We start from the raw sequence: 15,653 nt of genomic DNA on the forward strand, positions 1-15,653 counted from the left end.
GTACATTTCTTTTGTTTTAAGAGTCCTAAGCCAATAATCTTCGACAATACAATTAAAATCATCACAACATAAATGATGATTATTCCCTCTTCAATTCTAATTCATATTGTTATAACATACTAAAGCCCGTACTATTAAAATGCATATGTGTGTAAACAACCTTTCTCAAGATTAGGTTGTATTAATCACCTTTTTTAAAAGGAGTAAAACGTGTGTTTTGTACAAAGGTGAGTTTAACTTTGCATTATTGATTTTCACGTGCTTTATGCCACATGTATGCAAGTACATGATTACGAAAACACAAATATACTGCATTACGTGAAACTTACAATATAAATCATAGTCATTAATACTAACATTTAAAAATTTAACCCGATTTTGAGCACACTATGACATAGAATAGACATATGTGAATAGACATGAAACAACCGATATCTATGGTCTATTCTAGACTAGTTACTACTTACCAAGAAAATAATAGTGTTGACAATTGTGAATAACAAATAAACCAATCACAATAACATTTAACTATACTGAACAGATAGGTAAAGTGCATGCATAAAAAACGTTTTGTATTTGATTAATTTTGCAAAGGCCTTGTTAGCTGTAAGTTAATATAGTTTCCTTTTTTGATATTTTTTCGTGATATGATGACATGTAATATGAGTTCCTGGAACAGTTTACTCAAACTAACTGAGGGGAACTTTACACTGTTCTGTGCCAACATTTTTAATGAATAGATAACTTTTTGGTTTTTTTAAACAACAAAGTCTTGGACAAATTTTGTTATAATTCTGGAATGGATCAGTCAACTAGAACACTCAAGAGACTGGATTATCAGAAACATTACTTGGACGACTGAAAGCTTATTGACACTAAATTTTGGCAGGGTGAAAAGTTTTACATAGAATAAAGCTACGTTACACACTCTAAATATATATCAGAGTCACTTTGATACTCTGTTCAGGGTCACTAATATTAAAAGCAGTTAACGAAATGAAATATCATACACCTCCAGCCTATAACGATCATGTACGCACAAGAAATTAGATTACCTGGATGAGATTGCTGTCGTACTAGTGAAAGGTTATGTCTGACGGAGTTCAGTCATGTAGAGAATGAGATAATTACTCACTCTCGATTCAGTCCATGTGAAATTATCATTCATTTTTCATTAGGAAATTTAATTAGCGATCCATCAATCTGAAATTAAGTCCCAACGCACACACACAGTGACTATGAACCTTAAGTTTAAAAATCCAAGGTCAAGTGAGAAGCTTTGATCTTTCAGGTGTTATACAATATCGTAATTTCGTTGCAACAAAATAATTTCATTAAGTGAACTGAATCCTTGAATCTCTGCTCTTCATACAACTTGGATTGAGAGTCCTAGCTCTGTAATTCAAACACTTTTAGAATCTGGAGCTTGATATAAATTGCTGAAAATAAGTAGCTAATAATTTCCTTAAGGTAAGTTTAAACTAAGTAATCTAACATCTAAATGTCCACAGTCTTAAAGACACCTTAACTTGACTAAGGAAAAGTGAATTCCTAGAATATCGGTTAAGGTAACTGGATACATGGAAATGGTTGAACTGACAAATACAAAAAGAAGTGATCAGGTCAGATCATTCATCAATTTTTTTAGGGTAAACATATAAGATTTAATAACTAACAAATGTTTGAAAGGTAAAGAATCAGAGAAAATCTATCATGTAAGATGACTTGTGGAAACTGTATCAGTGTGAAGATTACTATTCAGTTGCAAGTGGTTTCGTGATGAGTTACTCAAATCTTTCCATAAAATACGTGATTAGCTTTGAAACAGAGCTACTGAACTTTTAACAGAAAGCTATGCCCAATACAATCAACCATATAGGGAGTGTGTAATGGTAACTAACATGAAGTGACTTAAGTTTAGATTGTTGATCATTAAATCTCAACTTAGTGATTTAAGGATGTAGAGTTTACTTTAAAACGCGAAATTTCTCAGATGACTTATGAACAGAGTTATGGATAGGCAATACTTCTGAGTGATAAACAGGTACGAAACAGTAGTCTAATGTTCTCTGATTTGCAACAGTACTCTAGAAGACAATTATTTATCTGAAATACATGTGTGAAAATTGATTATACTGTATAAAATTAAAAACACAAAGTTCAGAAAAGGGATCTCTTTTCAACAAATTTATTATCAAGCTGTACAATCGTATATATATGAAAATGTTTTGTTAAAGTACTAATTCCGTGAGGAAATGTGAACACAAAAATAAACGGCCGTCCAGTGCTTCCGCGTTTTCCTTGGTGGTCTAGCTTCGATTGACTCATGCTTTCAACTATGAAAATACTGTAATCTCCACAAAACTCCTTCTGATAAACATGGAATGGCCAACTAGCCAACTTCTATAACTGAGTTCCGTTAAGTAGAAAGAGAAACCTGATTCATTCTTTATGTTATCGTATACATCGGATATGTAGTATGGAATGCATTAACGAAGAACTCGCGTTCCTCAAGAAAACCTTGATGAAAAATGGCTACCCAGACCGATTCATAGAGAAGAATATGAATAGAAGTAGTTTCGACAGGAAACCTAGTTGTTCCGTAAAAAAGAAAAACCTTTATTTAAGTCTGGAATTCAAAGGTGATCGAACATCAGACGTAATCAATAATCGTTTAACAACAACGATTAAAAGGACATTTAATGCTGCTAAACTGCGAATAACCTTCACTAGTAAGTACTTATTTTCTGTATCCATAAAAGATAAGCTTCCGCGCCTAGTCTCCTCTATGTGCATCTACTAGTTCACCAGCTCTTGTGGAGCAAGATACATCAGCCGTAGCCAGCGCTCGCTTTCAACTCGGATACGAGAACACATCCCAGTTTGATTCTATAAGGGTGAAAGGAAAGCAGTTAGGAGTTCTATACTTGAACACCTAATCGACTGTAATCATTCTACGTGTAGTATCGGTTGTTATGTTAAGCCCATATACTTTATTCTAGTTGCTGGCCAAGCCAATTCGCCTGTCATGAGTCATATTTTGATCTTGTTCATTATTCGCTTATTGACCTTGACTATACTTTTATATGAGCATATATGTGTACACTTCGTATCTTATTCATCATATGTCTGTCACTCATTTTTGTCTGATTATAAATGCTGACTAACGCTTGTTTAAAATGAGTTGGCATCCCAGCCATCTCCAAAGTACGCAACATTCACGCTTCTCTCTCTTCTGTTCGCTTCATCACTCTGATTCTCTGGCCAGACCAATGAGTGTAGAAATTATATGTATTCTAAATCCACTCTCGTATTTGACTTATTTAACTCCGTTATTCACCAACGCGGATAAAGTCATTTATTACATACGAGGATAGACAGTACGTACGATCAAAAAGGAATCAGATTTAGGCCACTACATAACTGGTTAGCCCGACTAGCGAACACGCCACGTAATTCGATGCCTCGCCAAACGAACACGGACCAAAATTGGTAACTTTAATGTATGAACTCACTACATAATTGGCGACCGCAACGAGCGAACACAAATCAAAAATGGAACCGCCGACGACATATTCCGTTACGATTCGAATAATCATCATATGCTCATTATTACAATAATGTCATACCATCATCTAACGTGGATATTATTTTTGTTCGTATTGACATTAAACTATGAAATTTACGCCGTCAAATCACTAATCGAACAAATTATAATTATATGGACATTACACGTTATGATATTCGAAACTCACTGGATTATTTTCATTATCCAATGACGTAAAATTTTACTCATTGAAGTGAGTTCGTTCCAATTTTATTTTCATGTCATTTCCGGTCTAATATTACACTCTATCATAGAAATAAGTTTGGAGTCATACTCCCGATAGTAGGAACTTATGTTCTCGATACAACTAATGTTCATTCATATCATCGGTACTCAGCAATCGTCGTTTCCTACATTTTCAGCGACAACCTAAACTGAACTTCCGAAATTTTTGTTTCACTATGATCCCTACTTTAATGTCTATACACAAATCAAGTATTCGACGCCGCATTACCAGCCGATTAGTAATGATTATGTTCATATTATCTATTCATTCATATGTATATCTGAATGCTGCATCATCCATTACCGATAATCACAATTCGATTATTGCAATTGATTTTCTATCCCCATAGCACTGCATACAAGAACATAGAGTTTAGAGCTGGTCTCTCAAAGATACACTCTTGTTCGTCACATTCAAGTCAGTCTCACTCGCCGTCATTGATAATCATATGTATTGGTATTTTTTATCATGCCTTAATACGGTTTCGTAGCAAACGAGGTCGAGCGCATATCCCTCTAGCTACACAAACCACACTAGGCTTCATGACCATAAAGGAATACGACTCCGCATATCTCGTCTCAGCAGTCACTATCCTGTTCCTCTGGTCATTCTACTAATACATATTTAACGATAACTCGACGCAAACGACAACGTATACTGACTTCGCATTTTATTATCATTATCAATTGCAGTACAGCAATGAATATCAACCGCTGATGCAGTCATCATCGTACGGCTGGATTATTTCTTATCCCACATAAACTTCAGTTATGTAAATTCGAATCTACTAATCGCTGATCGACGCTATTTACTCTACTGCGGCTTATCAGAACATATTTCACTGTTCTCTATCGTCATATTCAGTCAGCACCATAGAGCAATTACTGTTATACTCTATTTTCACGATATTTCGAATTGCTCATACGAACGTGTTATTTTATCGTCCGGACAGTCTCAACATAAATGCATGTTGAATTTTTTGTACACTTACTAATTTACTCATAATCACATGCTAGCATCCCTATTTTTGTCCGCACTTTGACAATATTCATGTACCTTTTTACATAAGTATGACACTTTCGCTTAATACGCTCACCCCTCACATGACACTGTAATTTATCAGATGTTGTACCATTTTTTCCACATTTTGACGTTATCCACATACCGCTTCAGTGTTATTTTTCGAAAACAGACATTTTTTTATAAATGTTCTATTTTCTACAAGGGGGCTATGTAGTATCGGTTGTTATGTTAAGCCCATATACTTTATTCTAGTTGCTGGCCAAGCCAATTCGCCTGTCATGAGTCATATTTTGATCTTGTTCATTATTCGCTTATTGACCTTGACTATATACGGATCCACAGTCTGATTTACTCGTATTACGTAATCTAGTATTATAATCTTCTTATTATGTCATCTTGGTTATTTGTGTTCGCATTTCCTCACGGAATTAGTACTTTAACAAAACATTTTCATATATATACGATTGTACAGCTTGATAATAAATTTGTTGAAAAGAGATCCCTTCGCTGAACTTCATGTTTTTAATTTTAATGTACTGTATTAACCATTGGACTTGTGACACTAAGTTAAATCAGTTTTAAAATAGTCGCAAAATGCCTCTCAATAATGATAATAGGATTATTGATTTTATCACTTTAGAAAATTCACAGATCTTTAAAAGAAATTCAATTCTATGGTAAATGTTTATGTTAAAACAAAAAGAGTGGGGGAGGGAAACTCGAAAACTAAGTTCAACTTAAATTTTTGAGGTGAAACAAAGCAGTACCCTTTCTCTTTAATAAGTTGAAAGAAAACGATAATCCCTTCAAAATAGAGGGAAAACAAAGCATACTCATTGTCATTTAAGTCGATCTTTGTAATTTTGTACTTTTTTTCCCATCATTTAGTTACATTGTTCTTTTAATGAGCTAATTAATGTAATTATCCATGATCAATCGTTAACTTCAGTGGGAAAAAAAGAAAGAAGGATTAATATCACCAAATTCTGCTTTAATTTTTTTACGATAAGAAAATGTTTTCATAACTCCATCCATCCTACTCATGCTTAATAATTGATTTAAGGTTGGACATTAACACCGGCCATCTCAGTGGTCTATCGGTTAAGTGCTCTGGCGCGAGACTGTTAGGTCCTGGGTTCTAATCTCGCGAGTGCGGGATCGTGGATGCGCACTGCTGAGGAGTCCCATAATAGGACGAAACGGCCGTCCAGTGCTTCCAGGTTTTCCATGGTGGTCTAGCTTCAATGGACTCATGATTTCAACTAGGTAATCTTTAAGCTAGTCAATTCTCGACTTAATTACATTCAAAAGATTTAACATGTTTTGTTTATACACCATTTATTATTATTTTCTCAATCATTACATAAACTCCGATATTTTTTTTGTTTTATGTCTAACAACCTTTAGAATTGCAGTAGTATAGATAGTAATCATTAGAATAAGTCTTTCTATGTATACATATATCCTAAGATCTATTAGTTACTTTGTGACCTCCATCATTCACTTATTTTATCCGATAACTGACATAATCACACTATGACAATCGAAAATGCTGTGTACAGATTCCATTTTCAGTCGCCAAATACGTACTAACGTAGTTAGTCATTTGGGAAGTAGTTCAATCTTCTAAGATTCCGTTGGGAAAAATTAACACTTTCAACATCTCAGTCACTTCAGTATTTTTATCAAATGTCATTCCAAACAATAATTTCAATTTCTCAAATATTTCATTTCAACTGAAGATGAAGAACCTAAAATACAACGAAAGTGTTTAGTTAATGAGACTGGAATTAATGATAGTGATCGTTTGATACCCGTATGTTTTGTTTCTAAAAAAACCCACTCTATTCTAACCTTAAGATGGCATAATTAAATCTGAGTACAAATATACCGATTATTGATCATATTAGTCAATATTAATAAACGAAATCAATACCGTTAATAAATACGAGTCATTTTAGTTTACGAGTCAGTCGTTTTTTTAACCTTTCGAATATCAAATGAACCAAGAGACAAAGTTTATTTAACGTTTATTCTTGGTTAATCCACTTACTCATTTTAACTGACATCACGTGACTGTCAGTAATAGATTATTGTCAATTTAAACGAATCACAAGCAGAGATGAAATATACCTTGTAGAAAATAAGATTTATATATGTGGAAATCGGTGGTCTAGTTGAAATACCAAAAACAAATGTTTTCTTTTATAATTGAGATCATGGATACATTGATATTAGACCATCATTGAAAACCTGGAAGCACTGGACGGCTGTTTCCTCCTAGTATAAGACTCCCCAGCAGTGAGCATCCACGATCCTCCTCGAGGGATTCGAAGCCATGACTTTTGATCCTTAACCTCTAAACTCCAGAGTGTACATCCAACGGTGTTGTCTCTTCACGATTAAAACATATATATGTGTTTAGACATTAAACAAGCTTAACATAGTAATTCAACAAACATTCTACTTTAAAAGTAATAGCCAATGAATTCACACTTTTTTAGAAATACGAATTATAACCAAAAATGACTTATCAAACTACACCATACATGAAACCACTTGTTAGCCTACGTTACAGAACCTATTCCAACAGCCAATGTGAACATGATAAAAGTAAGTAAAACAAAATATGTTTAAAAATTGAATCATAAATAAATATACTAAGATTAATAAATTCATTATCAATTTATGTATTAGGCTTTTACTTATTTAAAAAAAAGTTTTACATCATAATATGACGTCAAGTAGAGAAACTTTAAAACTTGGAAATCACTAGGCAACTGTTTCGCTTTAATTTGAGAATTAGTATCATCAGTTTTTTATCAGAAGGGGGTTTCGTGGGGATTTTAGTAATTTTTATATAGCTGAGATTATGAGTCATTTGAAGCTAGACCACCATCGAAAACCTGGAAGCACTGGACGGCCGTTTCGTCCTATTATAGGACTCCTCAGCAGTGCGCATCCACGATCCCGCACTCGCGAGATTAGAACCCAGGACCTATCAGTCTTGCGCCAGAGCACTTAACTGATAGACCACTGAGCCGGCATCCAATGGTGTCAATGTCTAACCCCAACCAAACCACGAAATTGAGCGACCAGCTTCCATTGTACTGAGGTAGATACCTGTATGACGATTCCAGATAGGATCTAGTTTAAAATTATTCATGTACTGCAATGAAATTATAATTCTATACTAATAAATGAACAAAACAATTGTTCAGTGTATTCTAATCATCAGTGGTCATTTTAAGTACAGGCAGTCAGTTCATAAGATAAACTACAAATTGAACTATCTCTACAAACTTCATATGTTAGTTTAGAAATGTTTGGAAATTCTTTAAAACTAGTTTGATTTTTAGACAAACTAGATAAACTGCAACTACAATTAAATTTCATGGTAAATTTTTTATCGGTTACCATTTGACCTAACATACAAGAGCATTTCCAAGATAGAAAAACACCCAACAATCAAACTAAATGCAATCATTCTGTTTGATTCCAGAGTAATCTTAATTGATGGAAACAATCAATGAATAGAAAAATAAACACCTAGGTTTTCTACTTGCAAGTACTGATCAGCAAAGATGACTAGCTATTTTAATTAAAATCTCTAGACTTTATAAAGGTACTCTGATTTAAGGGACGTGTATACTGCGCAGCAGTTCGCTCTGTTCTACTTTTCGGCTGTGAAACATAGTCATTAGGATTAGAAGATACTCGTAGGTTACTAGTATTTGACCACAGATGTCTTAAAAATATTGCTCGCATCTGCTGGGATCACTGGGTGAGTAATAGTAAGGTTATACGTAGGGTATTGGGGAATGATGGTAAATCAGTTGATGAGGTGATGAATCTTCATCGACTGAGATGGTTGGGCCACGTGTTACGTATGCCTGAACACCGATTACCACGACGCTCTATGATGACTAGTATTGGGGATGGTTAGAAGAAAGTTAGGGGCGGCCAAACCAAAACGTGGCATCAGTCCTTGAAGTCACTAACTTCTAATCTGAGCCATGCTGGTAGATACAGACTACTTGGTTGGGGTCCGCGCGACTATCGTAACCAATGGTTGAAGACTCTAGGTGACATGGCTAAGAATCGATCACAATGGTGTAGGTGTATACACTCTTTATTTTCCCTTAAACCTTGAGATTAAAAATTGCTTCATATCTGTTTTCCTTCCTATACTATATCCTTATATACAACCTTTCTTTTATATATAACCATCACTAAATTAACTACTTCTATGAATCCGGTGTTCATCTTGTTGTGCTAACGAAGTATGTCAACCTGGACCGATGCATATATGTGCCTGGTCCTACGTTGTAGCTGACTGACTGACTAGCTCTGATTTAACGATGAAATCACAGATACTAAAGCAGTGATATTGAACTATTTAGTATCAAAATATACAGCTTTTGGATTTAGAAGTTCATAATGTTTTGACAATCGGCATACAGCATTATTTTTTCATAAAATTAAGATCATTAATTCAAATTCTTTATTTTTGTAAATAATCATTTTAGACAATGTACTCTTAGAAAAAGTTAATATACCAAAACTTGATGAAGAATGTGAGGTTAGTAAGTTGATTGATTTTTGTCAGTATGGGGTTGTATGGATTATTGGATTTCATTGAGATCAAGAAACTGTTATAATTTGTGATCTTGTGCCCTATTAATATATAACGTAGTGATACCGCCAATTAAAGAACAGTGACTCATCGACCGGACCAATGACGCGTAAACCCGTACGAGCAGTCTAGAGTACTTATCGGTCCTTCTTCCTGCCTAGCCCTGCCTCTTGATTCCACAACACCAATCTCAGCCTCCGCGATATGAATCATGTATTTCAAACATACCGGGTTTATGTACAAACCAAACAGACCACATCGTACCATAAAATCAGAAAACAACATTTGTACAAGATTTAGCCAAAAGTGGCTGTGAATGTGGGAGATAGTAATTGATAGAGTGGGCATAAGTCAATAATGGTAAATCGTATAATTATAGTTCATAGGTCAAAAAAAGCTTGTAATAAAAGGAGTATAGAAACACATAATCTAGCTACTAAATAGTTATACATTAAGAATATACGTATAATATTTGTCCATAAATAGTTCTCAAAAGTTACCCTTCATAGTTCTCGTTGGGATATAACAGAAACGATTTCAGGTAAAAAAACGTCATTGAAAACTTGAAAGCACTAGACGCCCATTCTCTTCTAGTATGGGACTCTTCGTCAGTGTTCACCCAAGATCGTATAGCCAAGAATCTAATTCAGGAACTTTGTTTTCTTTTACGACCACTAAGCCATGATCCAGTGGTGTACACGCCTAACTCCAATCAATCCGCGATGTTAATTTTTGTTTGCTTTATGTATTTATGGTTTTTTTGAAAAAAACTATTGATTACTCAATTGAAAAGATAAACACAAAAAACATATGTATTGGTTTACAAGCTGATAGTGTTTGTTTTACTGAAAAAAAATATATACACAGAGTATTCAAAATAGTATTAAAGGATACAGTTCAATAGTAGGATGAATATCGTGTGTTTATCAAATTTATAATGAAAAAAGATATACAGTATTAGATGATCATACTATATACCACTATAAACTAAAATTGTAAATTATATTGAAACATCGTACTATAATTCGGTTGAGTAAACATTTATCTGATATATCTTGATAAATACAGTGAAATACTGTGTTGTAGGTTACTTATATCCACATGAGTAGTATATGGTGATGGTCAGGCATAGATTGTATTTCAGCAGAAGATCGATAAGGAAAGAACTGAAATGGAAGGCAATTAGTATGAAAATGCATGAACAATGAAATCAGAGACGATGGACTGATATTTGCAAAAGGAACGGTCAAGATTGAGACGATTGATAGTTTGCAAATTAACAGTTTACTGTATGGTTGTCAGATTTTACTAAGATATACTGTAATTTTGTGCCTATATAAATTCGATTGTCCCCACTCGTTATCTTGTTCACTACAATACCACGTGAATAATAAGAGTAGATAATTTCATACTATCTTCTTTATCCTTTAGGTAACCGGAATATCGAAACATTGATAGATTTATTGATCAAACTCAAGAACATTAGGCTAATCTAATAGCTATTTTACTTAAATACATCAACAATACTATTGAGTATAGGTCAGTCAGACATAATCAACGTAAAATTTGCCACAAGTGTAAGTTAGCACAAATTGCTAAAACACATCAGTACAATGATATTGTATTACAAAAAGTAGTATTTCAAAAGAGCTACAAGTCGATCCGGATAAAAGTGTCTTTGACTAAGTAAACTATGAAAGAATGTTACAGTGCGAAAATTTAATGAGGAGAAGATAAATTCAAAACCGTAGGCAATAAATGAGGCAATAATAAATAATATAAATAGATTTTCCGGAGTCTAAACCACTCATAATAGGGCCTCAACGGATAAGTGATATGTGCAAATGATGTGATTTACTTTTACGGGGATTAACTTAAAATCGATGCATCAAGCTAAATAGTCAATCGCGTTTGGTACCAAAACAAAGAAACATATTGAAAACAAATAGCATGTTACAGAATAAAACTTGTAGTTTACACAGATAAATGTAAGGTATATTAACATAGAGTGTTGGCAATTTGTACACAATTTCTGAAATAGATCTATGTTTAGACTTCTTGAAATATTTAGCTGAATGTTGTAAATGAAATCCAAGGCTCCTTTGGAGCCAGATACATAAGCTGTTCATTAAGGTATCTTCTTCGTAGTAAATAGGGTAATAACGTCTAGCATGATTTATCAAAGCGCAATGAAGATCAGTTATATAAATTCATTTTTTATTAAGTTGAGCATTTCAAATATTCATGCTTAAGATTTTTATTTGATATCACCAACCCTCAGAGCAACTGTAGAATACTGACCTTAAAACAAGTCACTCAATAAGTCGTCGTTTACATGATATTATGTTTTCTGAACTGAATGATTGAATCATGAAGCGTTTACCATATTTCTAGATAATACCATTAACATATACTTAAAACAGGAATGACTGATTATTAGGATTACTCTATAAATTCATTTTTGTGTTGGTTGTTTGAATCTTCCCATTGATAATTAGGACTGCAATTGATTAGTCTCCTATCGGTATTCGTCGATCTTGTGAAGATTGCCTCGATATTGTAATACTTTATAAATGTTTAACAGTTTCTGGCAGCATGAAATTCGATTGATTAATTAATTAACTACAACTCAAAAATAAAGTTTAACAGTTTTCTACACAAATGAAACTTTTTAATGATAACTAACATTTATGTGTCATATTGTAGTGTGTACTACTTGTACGGATAGATATAAGCAGTATGTATCAGAAATTAAAAGTAGAATACTTATGGACAGAAGAGAAAAAAAAGGAAAACAGAAAGCAATAAAAATAACGATAGGGATAAATGAACGTTAGAGTTTATAAGGGGCAACTCAAGGAAGATGAAGAAATAGTGTAGTTAATGTATTGTTTTCATATTTCACAAATTCAGTGTGTGATTTTATGTAACACAACAAATTAGTTGACCCTGTCTAAGTCTCCGTTCATTATAATTTGTAGAAAATTAATGTTAATATAATAAATTTAAGAAGAGTTCGACATGAAATGTGTTTAATCTACCAACAATTTGCCCAGTGTACATTATATGAAAATGATGAAGAAAAATTAAATCAAGCAATTTATCAATTGAAAAACGAATTAGGTAAGTTAAATTAAATTTTCATTGGTAATAGTATCATAAACATTTATATATATATATGAGTTTGTATTTCCCGATTGTTTAGGTTAAGGACCATAACTGATTGGTGTCTGTTGGTTTGTATACATCTAGAGAGGATTACCTTAGGAGTCACCTTAAGTCACATGTTGTTATATTGATTGAGAGTGTGTGCGTGCCCTGTTTATATATGAGTGATAAGACCGTCAATCAGAGAGCAGCGGATTATCAATTGGGACAGTGACACACGAAAAACCATACGAGCAGTCTAGAGTGCGTATCGGCCCTGCTATCTGCCTAGCCCAACCAGTTAAGTCCAGAACACCAATAACAGCCTCTGCAATATGAATCACTATTCTCAAACATACTGGGTTTATATACCAAACAAACTGACCACATCATACCATAAAATAGAAAATAACATTTGTACAAGATTTAGCCAAATGTGGCTGTGAATAGGGGGGATAGTAATTAATGGACTAGGGATAACTGCAGAATGGTAAATCGTATAATAATAGTCTATAGATCAAAATAGTGCTTATAATAAGAGGGACACGAATATGAATAGTTTAGTTACTTAACAGTTATACAGTAGGAAATATACATATTACATTGGACCATAAATAGTCCTCAAAGTTACCATTCATTATTCTCCACGGGATATAACAATGTTCCTTATTAGTGTTGAATAATGCCCAGAAGTAGATCCTGCTGGTAAATAACCACGTCCAGCTGAAAAATTTCAGAAAGGACGAAAATAGCATCCTTAATCTCACTGCTAGTCACTATTCGACTTTAATAAATATCAATGACAATTTGTGATGTGTAAATGAGTTATTTACCATTGATTTGAATGATCCTTAAATTTGCTTTGAGTGATTACTAATCTAACCGTAAACAACTGACTGATCTATTATGAATCAACAGAATCAACAACTCCACATAACGATACATTGTACTTGCACAGACTGATTACTTGGTTGGTCAATAATACCATGTTCATCTAGTCAATCTAGCACTGATCGGATTTCATCGATCAGTTTGTAATATGGCTACTAGTCTAAATGACTATCTATTCATCACAAATATCAAATAAGTGGTATTAGAACAAACAACTATAGTTATGAGGTCAAAATCAAGCCTCATTTGTTAAACAAATCTAGAAAATTATTTAAAAGAATGATTCGGCCATTTGAAGTAGATTTTTTTATAGGATGTAACATTCCTAGTGACAGGTTCTTATTGTTGAGAAAGAACAGTTTGGTTTGCCAATAATGAAATATGACTTCAATTATCAAGAGATTTCAGCCTAAAAACATATTTTCGTATTTATGATCATACCACTTGAACCTGTTATGTAACACTATTCTTAATGTTTCAGTTCTCTGTAAACACTCATCATTGCAGTATTGTTATCATAAGTGAGATGTTAAGAAAAATGAGAATAAATGTTATTTAGATTTATTTATATCATATTCTTTTGACAATATTTTACTTAGAAAACTTCAACTGGAAATTAGAAAGATCCTATCGTTATAAAATGAAAATTAATTTGTTGCCAAATTTCACAGAAAATCTTACACATTGTAATGTGGAGTTATTCAACCGAATTAATGAACTATGTAGTGTTTTAATCAAAACGTCGGATAACCTGCAGGTATGTTTAATTCAAGAAGAATTGTTCCAACCATTAATATATTACAGACTTGTACATAATGTACAAGTAAATTTGTATATTGAGAAAAAAATCCAGTCTACGTGATCACTCAATATGGAATCTGATAAAGTACTATGTCAAGATAATGGTATAGGAAAAGTGCCAGTGACGAGGGCTTTGTTTGTTCTCCGCTTTTGAACTCGGCTGCTATCTCTTCTGTGTTATATTGACTTAATTGGAAGGAAAAGAGGGAATATATCCCACCCAAAATCATTTCTCAGAATCTTATACATCATAATCAAATCACCTCCTAATCTATGTTCTAAATTATCAAGCAGCAATGTGCGTGGTAAAACACGCAACTCAGGAACTGACCTGATAGATATCTTCTGTATTTTGCCCATGATATCTGAGGCACTTTTTAAATAAAGGCTTGGGGGCTGTGTGCAGTTTTCTAATTTGGAACTACCTATGGTTATGTAAATTGTGTTGATTATACATGTATCTAGCACGGCCAAAGTAAATCTTAATCATAAACGGCTCCAAACTCTTTTGCTTCAGCCAAAAGACGGTGATCCGTGGCCTGAAGGCCACGACTGTGATTTTTAAATCATAGTAAGTTAGAACTAAATGCACAGACGTTTTCCTAATATTGTTGTTACTGCCATTTGCGTGACTAATGTATATAAAGATACACTCAGACACATAGGCAAACACAAATCATAACTCATATCAGCTTACCAGAACAGCGAGGTCGGCCTGGAGTTCCCTTATATAAGTATCTTCTGATAATACCGGTCATATTTTGATGTTATCAACGTAAGATCGAAACTTGATAATATTCGAGAGTTTGGAACTTAATACCTACACAAGTTTCAGGCACCCTGTACTTTAGTAGGGTGCATTCAAAATCTTGAACGGTATAATGATATTCAAGTGGGAATAGAAATAAGAATAACAGACAGGGTAAGACCAATTTCCATCTTTTGCCAACCCCACCAAACCAATCCATTGACCTTCAAGAATTGCGAAATACAATTCGACGCTCATTGACAAATTTTTCGATATGGATATATGTTCAGTATGGCAGATAATATGATTAAAGCCTACCCTCTTCCAAATGACCATATAACATCGAGGTCCGTGGTTAAACCCCAAGAGAGGTAATAGGTGTGTAACCATTTGTGTGTTAACCAAATCCAAAATAAAACAACATATGTTCAACGCACTTGGGTTTTAAGCGATTCTTCACAATTATACAAGTCTATGATGGAAACTTTAACTGTAAACAAGAGCTGTATTACCGATGAGTGAAACTGTACACTAACATGTTTATTAACCGAAATTAAATACGGTCAAATAGGTA

General features: G+C 33.6%; 2 protein-coding genes across 2 annotated transcripts in view; one reads left to right on the forward strand and one right to left on the reverse strand.

The window, feature by feature from the left end:
• Smp_149980 (putative soluble guanylate cyclase gcy) overlaps positions 1-1,168 on the reverse strand; it is a gene marked incomplete at its 5' end in the record, with an annotated part of 53,408 nt that extends 52,240 nt beyond the window's left edge. The window contains one exon of the mRNA XM_018796557.1: positions 1,136-1,168. Coding sequence (XP_018651687.1) covers positions 1,136-1,168 — 33 coding nt within the window. The remainder of the gene's footprint in view (positions 1-1,135) is intronic.
• Positions 1,169-12,518: 11,350 nt separating this feature from the next.
• Positions 12,519-14,896, forward strand: Smp_149970 (hypothetical protein; the record flags this gene model as incomplete). Its single annotated transcript, XM_018796558.1, has 3 exons — positions 12,519-12,615; positions 14,130-14,287; positions 14,849-14,896. The coding sequence occupies 3 exons, from the start codon at positions 12,519-12,521 to the stop codon at positions 14,894-14,896; spliced, it is 303 nt and encodes a 100-aa protein (XP_018651688.1).
• Between the last annotated feature and the right edge of the window lie 757 nt (positions 14,897-15,653).

Source organism: Schistosoma mansoni, chromosome 4 (genome assembly GCF_000237925.1).
Source record: "Schistosoma mansoni strain Puerto Rico chromosome 4, complete genome".
NCBI classification, from domain to species: domain Eukaryota; kingdom Metazoa; phylum Platyhelminthes; class Trematoda; order Strigeidida; family Schistosomatidae; genus Schistosoma; species Schistosoma mansoni.